Here is a 23,193-nt window from a genome sequence, read left to right as displayed (position 1 = left end):
TGTAGCTGGCTGACCCTTGAGAGAAGACCTGATCCTGCAGTCATACCACATAGAAGTTGCTGAGGTCACACAACCAGAGCAAGCACTGATGACAGAGTCAGACCATGATAATACTGGAAGCAATGCCTGCTTGCAACAGTAGCCTTTTGTCTCCAGCTTTCCTTATTTCCACCTGAAAAGAATTCATGTCTTGGTGAAAGTACTTCAGGTGTGAAAATTGCAGGGCTACTCCTCTTATTCTTGTGGGTCCATGGCTTCTAAGACTTTTTTTAACACTTTCACTCAAAACCAAAAGGTTTTTAAACTTTTAGTACTTCAAAGCTAGTTCTGTACATACAAAATTATCTTAGGAATAGTGCTGAACATGGTAGTGCCTGAGCAACAATATGACTAATGAACTGCCTTCATCCCTTCAGCTCCTTATGAACAAGCTGTATCAAGAACACTCAAATGGTGATGTGTGTTACGAATTTGTCTACTCTGTGTATGACTCAATGGTTTAAGAAAACAAGAACCTGGCTGATCTTTTTCCTGTGATTAGTAAGGGCTCTCTTTGGTTAATTCCCTACTGGCTATTAAGATATGTGCTGAAGCAGCTATCTTCCTCACAGTACTGGAATTTAAGTCTCTCTTCTCCAGAACTAAAAAAAAAACAAAGGTCACAATTCGCAAGCAATAGCAGAGAACTGACCCACAAATGGATTGTGAATCACTCTTAAACTCAATTAATTTCGGTATTAAAAGTTCCAGCACTGCCTTTTTTGTATATACAACACTGATTTGACTGTTTATGTATTCCAAAGTTTTTATCTCCAGTGTCAAATTGAGAAAACCACTATTTTCAGTTTGCTTGGCAGATTACCTTCAAGCACAGGTGACCCGTAAAGTTCTGTAAATTAAATTAGTTTCTTCTCATCTAGAAACAACTGTTTTGTCCCTTTCTATTCCAGTTTTCCTGTTTTAAATCTTCAATACTAAGAAGCTGTCATTTTTCTTCCTCTTCTACACCATTAGTTTCTAACACTTCCCAAACTATTCCATGTCCTAGCAAACTCAATTACTTCCAAAAATCTAACTATCTGTAGCAGCAGGGGAAAAAAAGATGTCATCACTTGAAGGACCCCAATTGCTCCACTTTAACCTTACCCTACTTCCACTGTGGTTTTTCTCAAAATGGTTCTTTTCATTTAGGGATATTTTATATACCCTAACTCTGTACATCATCTAAACCACTAGAAAAACAGTAGAAAAATGTTTTCCTCCAGACTGCATGTTTGTGCCCACTATTATTAGCCAATGGCTTCTGAAAAGAAGGTGCAGATTTTACAAATGGAATGCTAATTCAAACATGTTCCCATTTGAAAAGTCCAGAAGTACCAAATGACACAATATCTGATTTTGAAAATCTCCTCTGAAGAATTCTCTTTTGCAAGGTAGAGAATCTACATGCAAGAAGGAACAAAAAGCTGTGTAATACTGAAGCAACAACAATGAGGCTTCAGACAAGGATCATGAGAGTCTGGACTGAAGCAAGGTGATTTAAGATCTCTGTTTTCTCTACATACTTGCATCAATCAGACAAACAGGTATCAGAGCTAATGTGTCCTCTCTTGTCTGCTGGGAGACTGACTCAATAGTTAGGAACTCATCAGGATCCACTCTGTTCCATTGAGACAAACAGAAAGTTAAACAAAACTGTGACCATTTTCCTCCTGAGAATCACGTCACTGGTAAGAGATGGTAAGGATTTGTGATCTGAACATAGTCACCATTTTATTTTAAAATGTTTTTTAAATGTTTCTTAATTTTTACGTACCAAAGCAACATGAACGGTGAATTCCACACCAATGCCAACAGAAGCAATCAGGATAACCACAGGCACTGCACTCAGTTTTATTCCAATTAGACCCATCATGCCAAACAGCTCCACAGTCATCAGAGCCAGCACCACCACCTAGATGATTTCAAACATCTGTTAGTAACTTCTTATACTCCAGACAATGAAGAGAAAGATATTTCAAAATAACATGGTTCCGTAAGACATATTCCTCAAAGCCATCCTATATTCACAAGGACAAGCTGCTTTTACTTGTTTCATTTTTCTCAATGGCAACGAATGCTGAATAGCCAGTCTAAATTACATCCTGGGAACCAGTTAACAGAAGCACCAGCTTTGTACTGGTTACAATCCATCAGTGAGCTGAAAAACCATTTATTCCTCCTTATCATGGATACTCCCAACAGGTACATTTTTCTTTTTCACCTGCCTTTCAGACAATCCTTCCAGAAAAAGCATCTTTCAACTATCTGTATTTGAACTCTCTTTTGTAGAACTGCAAATACAAGCGAGGATGTCTAAAGCCCAGAAGAAAGTGAATGCCATAATCAGCTGATGAGTCTCAGGTTACAGAGGGACTCTGAGCTTTTAAGATATTTGGGGGGATTGACATGGACAAAGTGAACAGTTAAATATAAGAGGAAGCTTTTCTTTTTCTTTCATCTACCTTGTAAAAAAAAAACTGAGGAAAAGGGAGGGGAGGAAATCTGGGGAATCAACTTTAAAAGTAGCTAAAGCCAAGCAGGAAAAAAAAAAAAGGCACACTTATAAAAGCAATGGCGGACTCTGAAAATAAACGCCTTTTCCAAAGGAAAAAAAGTGTGCACTACAATAAATGATTTTATAAGCTAATGAATCAAGCATAATAACATAAATTGCTTGATTAAGTGCTATGAAAAATATTCTAGACTAAACATTTACCTTTTAACATACCTGTCATATAAATGTACATTACAAAAACTAGTAACTGTTTTATGCTTTTCTACTTCTGGCGTTTTATAAACCATACGATAGTTTATGGAATTTAAACATAGGACCATCATCATTCAATTTAACTTGAATGTTTACTGAGAGGCTTATGGTGCCTTGCAGAAACCATGGAGGAGTATTCTCTGCATTTTACAATTTTATGCTCTTTCTCCTCGACAGCTCAGTTACAGTCTTTCCACAGTGCATACCGTACAACATAAGCATTTCAGTTTTTTCCAGACAGATTGCATTCAGAAATTGCTATGAAAATTTATGGGCAAGCTAGTCATAAGCAACTGCCTTGAAAAATAACTATATGTGACAAAAGAGGAGAAGGTATATAGAATTAGAAATTACTTTAATAAAGCTCTTAATTTTCTTCTGTGTCTTTATTTCTTATGTTAGCATGCATTTGAGCAAGGGTAAAAGTTTATGTACCTTTCTAAGAAACCTTTAAACCTGCAAAAAAGGTGGCCAGAAGATTAAGGTTATTAAGGTTTGTACCTTTAGCATGAACCCTATCCCCTCAAGTTGAATAAATATATAATGAATGATGCAATATACATACTCCACCAGAGGCCCAGACATAAACAAAACCTTCCCGACTACAGCAAGAGCTATGCTGAAAGGAATTTGACTTCAACAAAGACCCTTATAATAAACTTACAATGATCCCAGCTGTCCAGGGGTTTAGGAGGAAGAGGGCACACACCAGAAACGTGCAAGCTAAAACCACGCTAATGGATAAGAGGAGCCAGTGACGAAGTCCAATGTACTGCTCCCAGAACAGAAATGGGTAACCATTTGGGTAGCTGGAGATCCCCAGGCTGGTGTAGTTATTACAGATAGCTCTCACTTTCTCGATAGCCTCCACAAAGTCAGAAGTTTCACGCAATCCATTGAGGTAGAAAGGAAACTGAGCATATTCTATGGGCTCAGCTGCTGGAACTAGGAAAATGATAGCAGTGTTAAAATGCGTGTTTGGGAATAAGATAATACACAGAGACCAGGGTTAGCAAAACATTTTATTCTCCACAGCAAAATGCATAAAGGGTGGTGAATTTAAGTTTTACTTGTTTGGTATGAGTGGTAGTTTAAAAACTCTCCAGTAAATAGAAACTGGGAACAGTACGTGAGATTATTTTATCATGCGGTACTTTTTACTGAATACTTGGTCAAAAATCCCTAACTGCAGCAAAAAATAGACAATCACATAATTTCAAAATTTTATCCAAATGCTCCTCTTTTATGCAGTGCAGTTTCTTCAAAATCAAAGCTCATTTCCCTGAGATTAACTGGGGTCAACTGACACAAAACTGGAGAAAAATTAGGCTTGGTAAGGTTGGTTGCTTTTTTAAGATTTCCATCAAATATTTGGAAATTCATATTCAGAAATCCATATTCTGTTACTGATGGAAATTAGTGGAGAAAAAAACCCCCATAATATAAAAGTAATGGCTTACTGAGGAAATACATAACTTTTATCCTTTAATTATTTGACAAACCAACACTCTCCATACTACTTTTTTAATCTAATGCAAGGTCTGCTCTATCACTAGAGGAAAAAAAAAGGCTTCTGCAACAAGCTTTTGGTTACTGCCATTGTGTGTTCCAGACCCTGCAGCTTCATTCAGTTGACTTGCTTAACATGATTTGCCCTATTATAATCTCAACTATAAATTTTCATTAAGACAAAACTTGGCTGACTGCAACAAAGCTCTAGGGCTCAGATACACTGAAGCATGGCTATCCAACCATATTTCCAACTGCACCAGTTGTCCCCTATACACTCTCTCCCGTTCGCTGCTGGTGTCCAACTAGCAATCCTCCCAATAAATTGCAAGCTGAAGCAAAGCAATGCCCAGTGGTATTGGTGCCAGGAAAACAGTGAATGGCCTGAAGTGGGACTTCTCCCCTAGTTAAGTAGCTCTTGTATCGTATCAGTGCAGTAGCTTGGTGTTATGAGTTACCTTGGTAAAAATTTCTTAGGTATTAAGAATTGAGGACAACCATGACAGAGTTTCAATAATGAAATTTCAGAATAACTTGGGCAGGAATTTTGTGAAATCCCCAATTTTCTCACACAGGCAGAACTATCAAGTAACACTAGTAAGGTAAACGCTTACTATAGAATTTTAGAGCTTTAAACTGTTCTATAACTCTTTCTTCAACATGATAAAACCCTGCAGTGGTGTCACAATTGCAGTGGTGCTTGGATCTCCTATGGCTACAGCATAACACAATGTATTCTCCTGCTTATGCTTCTGAGCCCTGTGTAGCATCAGCCAAGTAGAGTTACTGGTGCTGGAAGGAAGGAGTGGGGGCACTCGTGTAAACTGTAGGACATTAAGATGAAATGCTACTTACTTCTCAGCCTTGTTTCTGGCATGTAGTCTGCTTTGTCATGGACCCACTCCGGGCGGTGCGGGCGGATGTTAGCTTGCGAGGCAGCGTAGGCCACAGGGTCGTTGCTAACCCAGGCTGTCAGGTAGATGTAGAAAGCATTTGGGTTAATGATTCCATCGGCATCCACCAGACGCTGCTTAGTCAACTGCAAAATGGAAAAAAATTAGAAGCCTTTCAGAATGAGTTTTGCTTTCAGGGCTCTTGCCATAATGCTTTCAACAAATGGCCTGGAGATGCAACACAAATATAGGAGGGTAAAAGCAAGAGAATATGAATCTTCACTTGAAGGGACTTAGCAGAAAACTATTGTTTGACACAAAACCAACATCTAAGAAAATGCACTGACAGTGGTTATTTTTAAATTAGTACTCATATAATATTTACAATAACCACTAAATCAGCAGATGGTTCCAGAAGAGACTGAACCAATTAAATACAAATTCTGAAAGACTGCAGCCAAGAATGAAAAAACAACCAAGTTGGAGCAACATATTTAAAGACACGGAAAGAAAACCTGGCAAGAGTCCCTGTACATGTCTGTGTGCAGTTAACCTCTGTTGTTAACACTGAAGGAAATGCCACCCAGTAAATGGAGGAGAGCTATAAAAATAAAACAACATCTGTATAAATTTTGCTAACACTTGCCTCCTATGACCTATGTATTCAGAAAATGTCCAGCGTCAAAAAAGCAGATGAGAGCCCTGTGTTATTTGGGTCACTGTGGGCAAATGCATCTGTGGGGTAAACAGCAGTGGTACACTTCCAGGGTTCTGTTAGCCAAATCCTGCACAGCTAGAGCTCTGACAGAGGACTCCATGGGTGAAAAATATTACTGGGGTTTTTTGTTTTGTTTATTTAAAATTCTGGCTCAGCTCCAGTTCCAGGTCTTTTTAATGAAATGAAAAACAACAGTGACAGCAGTTAAAAAAAAAAAAATTGGATTCCAAGGATCTGGATTCAATTAGTCCACAGGATATGCAACAACTGTATGTCTTCAAGCTGTCTCTGGAACTGCACAGTACAGCGCTCAACCCCTGTGGGTGCACCACACTTTTCTCCCTCCCAGGCACAGGAAATTATATCAGCAGCTGCAGTCCAATTGCATTTGTTCCACAGCGTACCTGGTACACTCTCCTAAACAAAATGTCACTGAAGGTTTTCTCTTCAACTCCCTTTCTTTGCCTAATTCATTGCTGAAGCTTCATTCAGACCTGACAGCATGTTGCATGTTGCTATACAGCAGTGTGTTTCACACACCAACAGTAACTTTGAACGATTTGCTCTGTAAATCTGTCACCTTTAATGCCAGAGAGAAAAAAGAAAGACGATAAGCAGAACTGCCAAGAAGCTCATTAGAAACACGGTTTTTCTGGCTGAAAGCACAGTGAGTCAATGATGACTCTCAGAGAGGAGAAGGTACATTATTGCAGAATTTCTTCTTCAGGGTTTGAAATCTAATCTTAGGGTAAGGAGTCATTCCCAATGTATTTCCACCTAGAAATGGCTACAGCAAATGCAATCATATGCTGTGGTAACCTCAGGCATACTTTATTTAGTCACCTCTAACAACTGCCATTTGTAGTTCGACAGCAGTTTAGATGTGTTTAGTGATGGTGGTACAAGAATATGATTCTGCATGTAAGCATTTCAGTCTACTTCCTCTATGATTCATTAATAACTTCTTTTAAATGTTCTGCTTTGCACAAATCAGTAGGAACAAACCAAATTATTGCAAATGTCTGGCATCGGACTGAACTCCATGTACCTATGGATGCAGAAAAGCATTTTTCACAACAATTTCCATGGAAACTGAGCGTGTCTGGCACGGGAGCACAAAATGCACACCAACCAGTACCAATCAAGGACTAGCATTCCCCATGTTGATTTGAACACTTTGCAACGTAAGCCATACTGCAGCTAACAAGTGACTTCAGCTAAGTCAGCGAGGCCACACAAGAAACACGTAATTCAGACATTCAGCTCCTTGAGTTGGAAAAAAGAAACTATGACTTTTGTAGCCTTTGCACCTCCCCCCACTCCTGATGACTTGTGTATTTTTGTGTAAACCAGCATGGACTCTGATACACTACCTGGCTGATGTCAACGGGCTTTGCAGGGTTGCCTGTTTGTACCAAGAGTTTGTAAGCCAAAACAGCATCATCAGAACCATTTTTATAACTGTTGTAAGTGATCTTCCCAGTCTCCCAGTCACTGTCAAATGCATCCTGAAGGCCTGGAAAGTTAAGGGAGGCAAGGGGAAGACAGAACAAGCAGGTGAATAATCACTCTTACATACAAATTGGAGAAGCAGAAAGAATAATTATGCTTTTTCATAGCTAAATGAGGATGAAAATTATCAACCTGGTGCCTCCTAAATTTGGGGCTCCTTCAGTGTATAGGAAGTACCAGTTGCATGTCCCGTATTTCGCCCAAAGAAAGACAGGGGAACCAAAGAAATGCAAGAGAGAAGCCCCAGGAGTCTTCCCAGGTTGTGCAGAGGAGCAAAGTTGAGCTAGCAAGGTGCAGATGCATTGTGCACTGGCATAAATGGCTTCCCCTCAAGGGAAATTGAAGATCTTCTCTAAGCGTTCCACTTAGAGAAGTGTATGGGAAAGAGTTAATCTTGTCTAAAACAGAAAAGGGCTGAGCTCAGCCCTCATCCAGCTTCACCACCTTACAACCAGAGGAGGCATTTAGTCTGTTGCCTAGAAGGGAAACATTCTGCTTGCTCGCCTCTGCCTCACCAAAACCCTGGCGGAGCACACTGAGCCACAGAGGAGGACACACACCGCTCTCATTACTGTTTTGGACTACTGCAGAGCACTGGGGCAATAGCTTCTACTCTATAACCAGAAATTCCACTACAAGGGGGGAGAAAAACACACTCAAACCTTCAACTTCAAACAGCAACTCAGCTGCTCCTCAAGCACAGCGTGAGTGAACACGATTTTGTCAATTTGTTCCATCTGTTCAACTTGTGCAGCTAATACAAGTCATGGGATCTGCTGCCAGCACATGTAAAGATCACAGCCAACACCTATTCACTCTCAACTGTTATTTTCCTCCTCGCCACCCTTCAAGGGGGAGGGAATACCTCACAGCAGAAATTTGGATCAGATTTAGTACAGGAAGCCACAGCCCAGTACAAGGAGGCTCTGTGCAAGCAGGTGACAAACCACATGTCCAGGGAAGGGAAGAAAACGGCCAGGGGAGTGGCGGTGGAGGAAATCATCAAACCACCTCACAGATGGCCTGAGGAACTGTAATGAAAACTATTGCTGCAGGCTGGGTAGGTTAGCTACAGCTCTACTGAGATAAGGGCACTGGAAGAGAAAATGCACCTGGCTGACACTACCTCCAGTACCCTTTCCCATTTACCAACCTGTCCCCTCTTCCTTAGAAAACTGCCTCCCATGTTGTCTTGCTAAACCATGTCAAATCATGTGAAGCTAACAGGCTGAGAACCAAATGATGAAAGAAGCCTCCTAGATCTCTGCATTCAGTCCTCTAGCACTAGCTCAGGAGGAGGACGATTTGCCATCAGGTTTTCTGGCATCACCAAAGGACTTTGAGGTTCCCTTTAAAAAAAAGCACTGTTTGCTGGCATCACAGAGATGGGAAACACTGGTTAGAGTATGCAAAAATACCAATCCATCCCTTCTGTGCTAAGTCCAGCTCAATGTCAGTTTCTCACGAAGTGGCCAGGTGAGAGTACTTGGGCTATCATATCAGTGACAAGAAACACAATGACTTTGGGAAGTTTAAGAGGAGGCTGTCAGAAAAGCACATGGAAAAGGAGATGACCTAAGAATAGTGCAACTTCCAGTAAAAGTGTCCCCTTTCTGCAGGAGGAGCACACAATCTGCTGTGATAGACAGCACGTCAGAGCTTTCAAGTAAACATCCCACCCCTGTCACAGGGCTCCACAGACACAATAACAAATAAATCCATTGGCATATGACATTACCAGTCTGAGGCTGCAAAAAAGGGTACGTACTTTTAAACATTACTACAGTAGCTGAAATCAGCTCTCTTACATCTCCCCCTGCTCCCCCGTTTTCACAAGTTTGGTCATACTTCAAACCCTGCTCCCTTTCACATCTTTATTCTTCAGCCAGCTTAACCACTTTCCATTCTGGATCATTTTATTACTCACTTTGCTGAAACTGAAACGTTTCAGGAAGAATATCAAGAAACCACTGTCAGTTGTACTTAATTTCTGAAGAATTTCAAACTTTCAATAATTAAAATTTGCCATTACACTTTGAAATTGGTAGTAGAGTTTGCTGCTTTCAAAGCAAACATGTTCATAAAAATTATTTTAAAAGACATTTAATCTGTTATAAATTGGATTAATGATACGTTTCTGGGCAGAAAGATGAAAGTATCTTGCTGACATCTTTTTGCAGAAAAAAATATAGAAATTAAGAGAATTTAAAAAATCTTATAGATGGGATTTTTTCACATCAGCAGTCACTTTTGCTTAGTGCTTCATAAGAAAGTGACAACATCCAAAATTATGCAGAATGTGGCAGTGGGGGTGAGGAAGGAATTCCTACTGACTCATGTGAGCAGCTGCCACCATGAAACACCAGATAAGATTTCTCTTTAAAAAAACAAGCCTAATTAGAAGTATCAAGGAATCCAAGCTACCTCATTTACATTCGGTCACTAACAAAAACATTTACAGCTGAAGTGAGTGATTAGTGTTAACTTTTCTTCTGTTGCATTTTCAGTAAGAGAAAATATGGTAACATAGTATGATACTAGAAAGCGAAGTACAAGGGATCTCTGGAAAGAGAAGTGCGTGAGGCAGAAGACACACTCCACTGCTATTAGATGTGGAAGAGCATACAGCTAAGCCAAAGATGCCTTCTTGATAAAAAATGGTTTTGTTCACATGTTGTCGCATCCGTCCTACTGGACAAATGTGTATGTGTCAGAAGGCCACCTTGAGCCATTAACCTCTGGCACTGGATTCACAGTCAAGTCGGCAGGAATTAGCCATGCAGTTCAAAGCTGTTCCTACTTCAATTATCCAGTCCTTCCAGCACATAAAACTATGCCAGTAGAACTGTTTCACCTCACAGAGGATTCTCCCTGAATCCAGCCTAAGCCTGTACCTTGTTTGTAAATTCTATCTTCATCTTCCCTTCCCTTGACTCCTTTGGCACCAGCCACAGTTGGTAACATTCAGGTGTTATTCTGCCTATTAGTCTGGACCTTTAAATAATTCCCCAACTAGGACAAGTGTGGCAGCTTTTAGTACAACAGTCTAGCTCCCCCCGTAACATCAATGCCCTGTACCACTTGAAAACATAACTTCTTTCTATTGATACATCTCAATATCCTCCTTTACAGCCCTTTGAATGCAGTATCACACTCTCTGAAGACAGCCCTGCAACTTTACAGGGCTGTAGTAACTGTGATCCTCTCAGGAAAGGTGGGGAGAAGAGGTAAATATACAGACCTAAATACTAATTAATAATCATAATGATTAATTCTAAAGCTGTGTGTGATCAAGAGGCCAATCAATGTGCCTTCCATCACACATGTCACATGGACCACAGCAAGTCACTTCTGCTTCCTGGAGTCTCCCTGACCATTCTACTGTAACATTTTAACATAACATCTACTGTAACAGGCTCCATGCAGCCTGTCAGTATACCCTGGGTACCAGGAATACACACAGCTCCTCTAGTGGAAGAAAAGCTGAGGACAAATAAGGATAGGCAGGCATGGACTGGAGGGGAAAAGTAACTATATGCTGAATGAGCTAAGTACAAAAAAGGAACACCCCTATGAGAAGAGCATGTCTGGAAAGAACACACACGAGCACAGACATACAGCATGAGAAGGAGACATGCAGGCCCTTGGCCACACCAACAGTCCTTAGCACAAGAGGAACACAAAGGATTACAGAGAGCACAGGAAGGCACCCCAAGTGGAAGAGGTTTGAGAAGGTATGTGATGCGCCTGACAGAGGGGCACTGGGAATGCAAGTACTCCTGGGAGTAACACCAAGTGGGCTAGCCTCCAGCAGTTCACTTTGAGTAGCCTGCAAGGGAGCAGATCCAAGGGCACCTCCTCCTGACTTTATCATTGGCAGACCGTGCTGAAGTTGAGCACTAATAAAGCTTCCTGAACACAATCTCAGATTTCCATCTCCCTCATGGGGGAGGGGGAAAAAGCGGAAGGGGGGACACCAGACACATTTCTTCCTACTGTTTTGGAACAGCAGCAAAAAATAACCACAAAAGAAACAAAGTAAACAGAAGAGGTTTAAGAAAATTTAGAAAAGCATGTAGAAAGACGATTGCTTAGAAGTCTAGAAAGTATAGTAAGGTTCCAATCCAGCAAACATCTAAGCTATGCTGAATTTTCTTCCTGCCAGTAATGCCTTCACTTACAGTTCAATGTGCTTATGTGAGCAAAATATTTTAAATAAAACTTCTAGTGAGTAGACTGCAATGAATGGATCCAATGTATTTAAAAACCATTAAAAACCCACAAAGCTAATAGCTAAATACTGCTTTGCATTATTTAGCAATGCATTAAACACATGGGAAACTTGCTCATTTTGTGTAGATTTGTCACTTACATGCATCTGCTTTCCTAATATTGTTCAACATATTTTCAGAAGGAATAAAATTTACCTACATGATCTCTGAGAATCATTGGCTGCAGTGAGCATCTGTACACAATTAAGTTTAAAATTTACAGTCTCACTAGGTCAGCACCATTTATTTTTCTTTTGGCAAAAGCTTCCTAGAAATTTTCCCAATAGAAAGACACAGGTAGGACCAAAGTAATCCTGGGCAAGGTATGTTTGCTGTTATATTTGCTAAGATGTAACAGTACTCCTTATTTTAAATATTAACCAGTTATTTGTCTCAACGCGTGCAATTATAGTATCTTCAATATCTTTAATTACTTGACTTCAATGTAATTATCATCATAATACCTGAAAGGCCATGCCTTCTCTTCATCTTTCCCCACCCTGTTACACCTCAGCACAGAAAAGCAGCACCACAGAAAGGGTGAGGGTAGTTGATTGGAAACCTAGAATATGCAATAAGTTCCCAATCCAATAAAACACATAAGCCACACTGAATTTTCTTCATGCCAGCAGTCCCAGCAAGACCACTCAAGACCTGAAAGTTAAGTCTGTGTCAGAATACATCACCGACTGGGATTTTTCATTTACTGCTCTGAAAACACTCAGCAAATATTTATTTAACCAAGACAGGGAGCCATATTTGGCCATAATGCATAAAGCCTCATCAGCTGCTTAGACATGAATGGCATGGATATAATCACTTAAAGCTTCAAAACTGTCTTACTGGGGAGTAAACTTAAACACAAAGAATTTAAGTGACAGTGAGTCCACACGTGGGTTTGAAGCAGCACATAGGCATTCTCCCCACTGCTCACAGTCTTTAACTGCATGACTGTATTTGAACAAGGCAGCAACACCAGGGTGAACAACTGTTCTTTCTCCCAAATTAAGAAAAGTTTGTGTAATGCTCTCTTACCTTGCAGCCAGTCTCGAAAGTAGTGCAACCACATTTTGGGGAGCTGCCTGTCCTCTTCCAACAAAACATATGTCACATTGCTGAAACTTCTGTGAAGTTCATAAAGTAAGTGCTGGACATTTGGATAGTCTGCTTTCTGTGTCACAATATACATGTTGTAGAATGAAAAGTATTTGAACTGTGCAGCAATGAAGTCATATTCCCGTGTTTCCCGTGGTACAATGTCTGTGAGATCTAGTCCATCTCTCACCCGGGTAGTTCCATAGAGGCTGAGCCCAAGTAAACCCAGAAAAAGAAAAATAACCACAATCTGCAATAGAAAACAGAAACATATTTGATTTTAGGTTTTTAAAGGAACTAACCATTCATAACGTCATACTACAAAGACAAATTCAAAATTAACATCCATCAGTACTTTCAAGCTTTTTATTTTTCTTGCTTTTTTTCAACCATGTACATACTACAAGATTAAGCTCACTTGTTCTTCCTTGAAGGGGCTCTGCTTCAGGGATGAGAAATTTATATCGTAATAAAGTTTAAAAGTTACTTTATATTACTAAAAGTCACCAGAACCCTCACTTGTAACATACATTTGAAGTATGTATCTACAGCACTTGTAAGATAAAACTTTCAAAATAAGAAATCAGCTGTGAAATTATTAAAAACTGTTATTCCACAAGAGTTGTATTTATGCCTTATATTTAATACCACTGCCGGGATAATTTTCTTACTGGGCAAGGCAGAAGTCTAATTTTGAAAAACAGGTAAACAGTTCCCTGATTACCTTGGCTCTTGGTTTTAGGAGGAACGGAGCATAATGCTTTTCTGCAAAAGATGAGAGTGTCCACTTCGTACAGGGTTGCTCAAGGCAGTGTATACTGGAGTCTGAGAATTGGGAAAGTAAATCCCTCGTCGAGCTTGTGCTTTCTGGGCTCTGGCAGCTCAGGTTGTCTTGTGTCACTGTCACTGGCTGCACAGATATTTCTGAGCGAGGCTCTGCTGTGGTGTAGTACACCTGCGTGTGAGGATCATATTCTGTGCGCAGCTGCACTGTGGATTGCATTGTAATCTGAGTTTCATGTGCAAAACTGTGGCTGCTGTATGGGGGTGGAGGACTGTAGCAAGTACTCTCGTTTTCCACATACGCTTGAGGCTCAACCTGAATCACTCTAGTGACACATGGACTGTAAGAGAAGAGAAAAACATCTGATCGCATTTGGACAGATCCTTATTTTAATCAGGCTAGATAGGGTAACATGCTTTAATCTGAGATTGCTTCTACTTCTATTAGACGGTTTACGCTAATTACATGTAACGCTTAGATGTTAATTTCATTCTGTGCCTTTAAGAAACATTTCTCAGACACGGTTCATAGTGTAGGGCCCTGAGAATATTTCTTGAGAATATTTCTTGTCCTCCAGGAAGAAGGAAACAGCATCTGTCTGAAGACATTGACATGTACACACATCACCCCATTAATTACACATGCTCATCAGGTAGTTGTGCAGAGTCTGAATGCACAGTAAATCTGTCAGTTTGCATCTCTGTATGTACGCTAAGAATTAAGATACTTAGATGAAGAGGCAAACACATGACATACTTAGTTCTTCTGTTTAGAACAACTGAAGTAACTGTTAAATAATATTTGGGCCTTCTGGGTAACATCTCAGACTTTTGGGAGGCAGGTTGAAACCACTTGCCATACACTGACAGAATATTTTATAAGTCAAGAAAACATTAAAGTATTAATGAAAGGATTCATTCCTAGGAAGGGTGGGCAATATGAAGAGAAAAAAAAATCACAGAAGTAATTAAGTATTCCCTTTAGTCTATGCAAAACCCTAATAGATTACCACTGCAGCCACAACAGACACTTCATCAAGCATTATCCTGTAATGGTACTGATCATTCCTTATAATTCTATGAAAAACTCACCCAAGGGGAAGTAATTTTACAGCTTATTTGTTTCGGTTTAAAGGCATAAAAGCGTAAAAATTAACACATAATGATTTACTGTAAGTCAGGCTTCTAAGTATCCTGAGTTATGTACAGCTTTCCAAGATTAGCCAGTACTGGCACTGGACACCTTGCAGTACCGCATAACATTCTAAAAATACTTCAAGATGTACTTAAATTGTGGATGTTTCATCTGCTTTCAGGAAGTTGTTTTCCAACAGTCAAAATGAACATATGTAGGAATGATGGGAAAAGTGTGGGGGAAAGGGGATGTGGGGGAAGAGAGGGAGAGTGAGACATATATTTTAGCTTTTCCCTTCAGACAGGTAAAAACAAAGTAGCAAATGTAAGCCAGTCACTAGCAATGAAATTGTAACAATAACATGCTGACCCCAGTTTAATGAACAGCTCCCACTCCTGACAAGGAATGGAAGCACTGATTGGTGACCACAGAAAGGACACAGCTCACACATCAACCTACTGCTCACTCTCACCTTGTAAAACAGCAAAATATGTCCAGTCTCCTGTCTTCCCGACGATAAAGGTCCATGCTCAGGATAGCAGGGAAAATCAGCAGAACCATAGCAAAATTGAACACCACCACAACTGCTGCCTAGAGACAATCACAGGATAAGTGATGTTGCTAAATTTCAAGTAGGGCATCAGCTTTACAAAGCACAAAAATCCCTTTCAATTCTCATCCCCGTTTACCACTGCAACCCATCTGATGCTTTCAAGCTTTTGCCTGAGCAAACTGAGAGATATTTACATTCCCATTTCATTATGGTAAGTCTCTTGCAGTGAAATGATTTATTTTAACACTAAACCTTGTATTATTCTAATACATCTGTGCCTGGATATGTCGTGATTATTTTTAAAGTAGAAAAACAGAGTCTGTTTACTCAGTAATCGTATTTTTACATAAAATTCTGACATATTTAGAGTGTCAAGGCAAAATAAAATGGAAGCAAACCTGAAACTAGAACTGAAGTTCTTACATTTATGGGATCTGAAGCAATTTAAGCATCACAATAATATTAAAGCATGTTATTAAATCGGAAATGAAGATTCAGTAAATTTTAAAGAAACAAATCTGTTTAGTAAAATAAATACTTAAAAGTTTGGCCAAGAAAGATCAGCATTGTGAATTTTTCAGGGATTATTTTTAAAGGAGAATGAAAATTAAACCAACACCACATAGCAAATATATGTATTAATATGCCTGTGTTTAACAGAGCTTGATTTACGAGCCAGTCTACCAAAATGAGTCTTAAATTGGAACAAGAATACTTGATTTAATTTGTAATGCAAGTATCACATAATGAAAAAAACAACCTTCCCGCCCACCCCCTTTCAAACCATACTCCAAACCCTTTCCCACACAGAGATTCCCAGAGAATTTCCATAAACATATGTGGTGCAGCATCTATCATTATTATTGATAGCATTTATTTGTAATGCAGAATTGTTAGGAGCACTAGCCATCACAAAGGGAAAGCTGGGCACTGAGAACTGGAAGACAGTTGTAAGAGTAGGAGAAACACAGGGAAAAAAATGGTTCAGCCACCAACTGCTGGAAAAAAACCAACCCATGAAAGCCTTATGTTTTACCCATTAGGAAAGCAGTAGCCATCTCAACAATAGCTCAGTTTCATGTTAAGGTAGTCCATATATAAACTATCATGTGCCTCCACCTGTAACTTCTGAAATAATGACTGCTTGGTTGAAACAGTCTTAAAGAAGAACAAAAGTTGGGCTACAAAAATGACCCAATATAAATGTGATCTCTTTTTTTTCAAAAGAAATGTATGGCTTCTTTTGATCTTGAGATATCTGGCAGTACAAGTGATGTGATATCCAAAATCCATGATGTGATATCCAAAATCCAAAATCAAAGTAATAACACACTGAATGTTTTCTACAGTTTTGAAACTGTCAGAGTATAATAAAAAGCTTAGATACTGTTTTTACTATTCTGAAAATGACAGAACCAACTAGTTATGTGAATATTTTCCAGTCATTTCAATCATAAATATACTGCATACAAAAGTGGGTTTTATTGCTGTTTCTCTTTTCTGGTCTCTAGCCTGCTTGAAGTAAGATTTTAGGACTGCTGGTTGTCTGTAGACATGGTTACTAAAACAGAACCTACCTGGTACTTGAAGCCAAATTAGTATTTAACCATCTTTGTGAGAAAAGATCCAATAACTATTTAATGATTTATAAATATTCACACAGAAAGGTATGCAAGGTCATAGCCAAGACTTTAAAATTAAGTGATCTGCTTTTGATCCTCTCTAGAATTAATTCAATCTGTCAGAAAAACAAATGGCTGCTGTTGAAAGAAAGGTGTTTTGGACCTCGTTCTTACAACTGCTTTCTTTACTGGTGCTAAACCAAAAAAAGGTTGAATCACCCATATAACATGAATAATTAGTTGTGCCTAACCAAGATCTTGTATCAAGGATCAGCTAAGATTTACTGAGATTTGGAAAAAACAGCTGAGGTCTGACTCAATAATTCTTACTCCTCTCAGCACGGCTGAAAAACTAACAGAAGTCCTCTGTTTCTGCTCCATAAACTGCAAATACTTCACGCCATATCAGTTCCCTCTCTAGACCCCAACATCCTTGAATCTCCAAGAATACTAAACCTGAAAACTAATACTTAACTGTGTGGTAGTAATGCCATTGAAGTTAGTTATACTGACATCTGATTTTTTTTTAGGAAGCATCAAAACTAATCCAACAACACACAATAAGTCTGCCTACTTACATGAAATCTGGTTTTGAACAACTAGATTTTCCACTGTGCCATCCCAGTGTTGATGTACTAACCACTCTGCAAGTAAAATATTTCAAAGCAATCTCTGTTCTGATTTGAATTTAAATAGATTCCTAGGGCTTAATATTGCACTTCTTATATATTGCACACTCTCTCTCGCCCATCTCTCCGGCATTACAATGATTAACAGTTCTCAGTTTTCACAACTAAGTAAGTTCTTGTATGAATTCTAATTTGTTTTCCCATCAAAAAAACCCACCCTGTGACTTGATAAGGGGAGGGAAGGAAGAATTGCTGAGGAGTGATTCAGTCCCTGACCCAATGCATCTGCCACTGCTTTCTTCCCAGTGCCATTCATACACAAAGAATTGAAGAATGAGGAAGTATGAGAACTGAGATCGTGACAACAGCCATAATCTCTAAAAGCAACAATGAACTGTGGCAGCAAAGCTTCCAGAGTACAGGCAGCACCTAGGCTGAAAGCATGCTTAGGATTTCTGGCAACAGGGCATCTTCTCTCACACTATCAGAGACCATTGGTCAAAAGGGAGAGAAAAGGGCCTTAGACCTTTTCCTTGGGAAATCAACAAAGGTAAGATTAGTCCAGAAGGAATAAAATGGGACCTACTCAAGGGTGTGAAATGAAGGCATTCAGTGAAATGAGATCAGAGAGCTGTAAAAAAATTCCATTAAACAGAAAAAATTATGTTGGTCACTTCCTGAGAAACAGGCTACGGTTTTTGCATCTTTTCATAATGCACAGCCTAAAAATATTATTGCTGCTGCAACTGTTAACGGAGACAGAAGAATGGCAGTCTGTGCTGGAGGCAGCAAGGGAGTGGGGAGCCAGGCTGGTAGGTATGTGCTGGGGCCCCGCTGAAGTATGTGCTGCTGTGTGCCATTCCTGGCAGCCCACCCAAGGAGACCCGGTGTGCTGTATAGCCAGAGGTGATGAACAGATGAGGAGGTCTGTCAAGAAAACTTCCACCCTTACTGCTCTCTATCTGCAGCTCCCTCCTGACATGGTACAGGCTCGGATCCTCGTCCCCCGCCCACTTTTTCTGTAGGCTTTAATTTTGCTTGTTAAATTCTCATGTCAGGGGCAGGGAAAGGTAAATTATGTAAATAAAGGTGGGGGACAAACCATTTCAGCAGAGTAAGATAATGGAATGAGCTTAAAAACATACATTCTTTCTCTCCAGAAACCCACCACTGCCACCTGGTAATGGACTTCTACATTTAGGAAAAAAACTTGTCATTCTTATGGTGAGGGAAAAAGTTACTTCTAACACTTATTGGGAAAAGTGCTCTGCTCATTAGTGGATCCACACCACTCTGCTGTTACGGAAGGAAGTTTCTGATGTAAGAAAGAAGAGTTTGATAATTTTTTTTACCTTATCTTTCCTGGGCAGAATTTACTGTGTGATGGTCTCTGAATAGTCTGTCTTAGGAAATAATGCAGCCCAAAGGTAGTTACACTCAGCCTTGCCTTCCTTCATTTATATTCAAAACAAAGGGCTATGTTTAAGACACTGCTACTGTAAGCTTCAAAACTTCCAGTGGATTTCTCTGATAACCTCTTCCTTCACCACCATTTTAAGAAACGAAATGCATCTGAAAATTCAGGACCTACTCCTTCAAAGTCCTGAGTACTCTTAGAGATGATTCTTACGACTGAGTATTTGGGTCATATTCAGCAATCTCAAAGCCCTAAAACTGTTTAAACAAGGGGCTAATAAGATCAACAGATAAAAGAAAAATTTAGAAAATTGAAAGAGCTAAAACAGTTCCTACTTGTGCATGTAAATAACCTCAAAGATCTCACTTTCAATAGACCTAAATTCGACTTTTTAAATTTTGGAAAGAGCTAACCCTAGCAAACTCCTAAGAGACAGCATCAGGCTTGCAGTGCTTGAGTTCCATAAAGTAAATTAACAACTCAGAGGTATCAATGAACTGCTTTAGCTGGTAGAATATGACAGAAGCTGAGATAGGAGAAGGCACTGATGTGCAAAACATGAGCTTCTAACTAGAAGTTTGGCTTGCAGATGCAGGAAACTGTTTATTCTCCCCCAGCAGCCAAGCTATTTTACCAATACTGGGACTCAAAATTACAGAGAAGTTGACAATTACCTTGTAATACCTTAAGTCAATGAAGAGCAAAACAAGGTCAAGAGCAATCCTTCGTTTTTAAGCCCCTCTATTAAAAACTCACTATCTAGATTAGAAGATCTATCTGTATCTGTGAAAAGTTAATGCAGTATTTCACTGCTTTTTAAGTTTTGCTAGGAAAACATCAAAGATGGCAAGGATTTCTTGTTTAAACAAGTCTGAATAAGAGGGAGAGAGAGGAAGGAGACTGTAAATAAAGAAATCCATACATAAATACAGACCACCCACCAAAACTACATGGTTCTCTGATTCCAAGTACTGTGATTAAAGTATCACCTGACTTTGATTTTACCTGGTGAAGCTGGACAAAGCAACTAATAGATGTTTGTTTTAGTGGTTGCTAACTTATAAGTGTATGTATGTTGCTCTGACATCAAAGAATACCCATTATAGGCCTCCCACTGCTCCTTTTTTGCACATTTCACCTCTTATATACATATAAGGGGCTACTACGTTCTAGCAAAGACAAATTACCAAGTGAGAAAAGTTTGAGCAATTCAAACACTAATTTCTGGACTCTCATGTGGGTTCCTACACATAAATTCCATATCAATCACTGCCTTATTAAAGACTTGGATGTTTTTATTCTGAATAGTATCAACATGTTCATACAATAATACGTAGAAATCTCACTGGAAACTTTTTGTTTGTCATTTTGCTATGCAGACTTTGTTTTTAAACTTTCAGTGACTCATTCTGTAGCATGGCAGTAGGCAAAAATAAATTACTTTAGGAAAGGCATATGTAAGTTAACTGATTACAGTATCAATTACAGCTGTTGTCTCCAATATATGTTCCAAAGACAACCTGTCACATTCTGAAGTTGAAGAGTGAAAACAAGAAAAAAAAAGAGCAAAATCTGATCAGATAAGAGAGAATTAATATTGGTGGTTCACACTCAACACCTCAGCAGTGTGATTGCAACAAAATGGCCCACCAGTGTTGAATACTTCTTTATAAAATGCATTTAGGCTGACATAACTTTTGTAAAGCACAGGTACTACAGAGTCTGATGACCTCCAGTATCCTGTTAGCTGCTGAAGGTACATGTTAAATGTTTGAAATTGGTCCACAGACTCAGGAAACGTAAATAACTTCTTCCAGTGGAAGAAGTGATATACTACCAAAAGTATTTCACACATTTAGCTTAGTCTTTACCATGGGAACCTCATGAGGTTCACCAAAGCCAAGTGCATGGTCCTGCACCTGAGTCCTGCACCTGCACTTGTACCTGATATCCTGGTATCAGCACAGGCTGGGGGCCGAGCAGATGGAGAGCAGCCCTGGGGAGAAGGCCTTGGGGGTGCTGGTGGGTGAGAGGCTGGACATGACCCAGCCATGGGCACTCACAGCCCAGAGAGCCAAACGTGTCCTGGGCTGCATCCAAAGCAGCGTGGGCAGCAGGGGAGGGAGGGGATTCTGTCCCTCTGCTCTGCTCTGGTGAGACCCCACCTGGAACACTGCATCCAGCTCTGGGGTCCCAGCACAGCAACCCGTTGGACTGAGTCCAGAGGAGGGTTACGAAGGTAATTAGAGGGATTGAGCACCTCTCCTGTGATAAAAGGCTGAGAGAATTGGATTCCTCAGCCTGGAGAAGATAAATTTCTGGGGGAACCTTACAGCAGCTTCCCAGTACCTAAAGGGGGCTACAAGGAGGCTGGAGAGGGGCTTTTCACAAGGGCATGTAGTGACCAAATGGGGGGAATGGCTTTAAACTGAAAGAGGGTAGGTTTAGATTAGCTATAAGAAAGAAGGCTTCTTTAAAATTTGGGTAGGAAAACACTGAGAACAAGTTGCCCAGAGAAGTCTAGTTGAAAATGTCCCTGCTCAGGGAGTAGGGGAAAAAGAAGAAAAATAATTATTGAAATAGTACAGTGCTCTATAGTGCAATAAATTGCTTGTGTCAGGGGAGAAACTCCCAAAGCTTTCTTCAGTCTGCACTTTTAGAAGAAATCCTTCTCCAATATCATAAATATTTCATATTTCTGAAGGTATATTATCACAAAAAATTCAAGACGACAAAGAGAGAGCAAGGAATGCATGGTTTAGCACATAAAATTCACATTTTCTCTCTAAGCATCCGGAACACGAAATTCTTGAAATTTTCTCCAAGTTTGCTAAAATTACTGGGAGTAAAGCAGTAAAAAGTGCTACAGTAATTATTAATATTACAAATGCATACATACTGCTGTCATTACATTTGTAGTTTTTAAGAGCAGCAAATTGGACAAACATAAATGAAAGGATTAAATTGCGGCCGAGGAACATTACAGTACACACTACACTGCAGACTACTGCTCTCGACTTCACAATGTGAATCTTTCTGGAAGCTTGTTTCTGCTCAGTTACATGTAGCTTGGGTTTTGCTCTCAACCCATCTGTATTCTTTCACCTGCTGATAGGATGTGAGAGACTCTGTGCATGAGAAAAGGGAGCAGGAGAATCAAGGGCAGACAGCAGTTGTGGTAAACAGCAGTGATGTACTGGTTCAGTGAACTGCAGCAGCACCAAGACCAGGCTTCAATGCTATCACTAACAAGTATCATCGTCAGACTTCACCAGTGCATAAGAGCTAACAAAATAGGATATAAACTTACTTGGAGTGAAAATGCTCTTAAAGCTGGAATAGGAATTAAGGCAGCCATAAAGAAAGCAGTAACATTGCTGATAGATGTAAGGGCTACACTTGCTCCTGTTCGCTTCAAACATTCACCTGTTCTGTCCTGCAAAACAAATGATGTATCTTAAAAGTCAAGTGAATAAAGTGATGTCCTGCAAATGAAAGGATCATCCTACAGATATAACACAGTTGCAGTGAAAAATTATTACCATTAAATTCTAAATATATATTTTCATTTGAGAATATGTGAGAAAACTATATACTAAGTTTACTGTTCAGTAGGAATACAGATGAAGCACTCAAGTTTTTTGAGGGTAGAAAACATCATTAGAGTTGATTCTAGCTTCAAAACACAAAACTAAATGGGTACTGACAACATAGCAAATACATCTGCAGTTGAGAAAGATGTAATTTTTACCAGCGGAATCAGTTGGTGTTCTCGTTTTTCAGACAAAATAAGCATGTATTAACAGCATAGAGGCACAACATAGCTACACATCTTGAAAAAATATGTAACAAAACAAACAAAAAGAACACCACCAAGTCTAGGGACCACACACAAAACCCAGCAAGAAATCAAGATAAACACATGACCCTTTCCTAACCCAAAGGGCTACTGTGAAGAAGGCAGAGATTATAGTAGAGTGAGGCTGTATTGCCTGCATGCAGAGCCAGCTGGAGAGAGCACATGGAAGACTGCTTGTGCAAAACAAAATCAGCAAATATACATTAGTTTTAAATGGGATGAACTTTGGATATGAAACATTGGACTGAGACTAAAAAGACTAATAAAAGTAAAGGATCATACAAGCGATGACGCCTTAGACTTCCTATCAGTTATATGTTATGTTTTGTCATGGTCAATTATAAGCTTCAGAAAATAAAAATGAGAGAAAAATATAGAAAATAACTCC

At 39.5% G+C, this 23,193-nt stretch overlaps 1 protein-coding gene across 5 annotated transcripts in view; it reads right to left on the bottom strand.

The window, feature by feature from the left end:
* The window catches only part of PTCH1 (patched 1), an 80,666-nt gene that overhangs the window by 11,166 nt on the left and 46,307 nt on the right, over nt 1–23,193 (bottom strand). For all 5 annotated transcript variants that reach the window (XR_004237408.1, XM_032095664.1, XM_032095662.1 and 2 more), the window contains 8 exons: nt 22,257–22,382; nt 15,198–15,316; nt 13,532–13,931; nt 12,748–13,057; nt 7,303–7,445; nt 5,174–5,357; nt 3,474–3,754; nt 1,817–1,954 (listed from right to left, as the gene is read on the bottom strand). Coding sequence is in view for 4 of the 5 variants with exons in the window: in XM_032095664.1 (XP_031951555.1) it covers nt 1,817–1,954; nt 3,474–3,754; nt 5,174–5,357; nt 7,303–7,445; nt 12,748–13,057; nt 13,532–13,931; nt 15,198–15,316; nt 22,257–22,382 (1,701 nt within the window). In the remaining variant the exon portion in view is untranslated. The remainder of the gene's footprint in view (nt 1–1,816; nt 1,955–3,473; nt 3,755–5,173; nt 5,358–7,302; nt 7,446–12,747; nt 13,058–13,531; nt 13,932–15,197; nt 15,317–22,256; nt 22,383–23,193) is intronic.

This window comes from Corvus moneduloides, chromosome Z (genome assembly GCF_009650955.1).
Source record: "Corvus moneduloides isolate bCorMon1 chromosome Z, bCorMon1.pri, whole genome shotgun sequence".
Classification (NCBI taxonomy): domain Eukaryota; kingdom Metazoa; phylum Chordata; class Aves; order Passeriformes; family Corvidae; genus Corvus; species Corvus moneduloides.
Note: the sequence above shows the minus strand (reverse complement) of the source record. Positions and strands in the feature narration are given on the sequence as shown.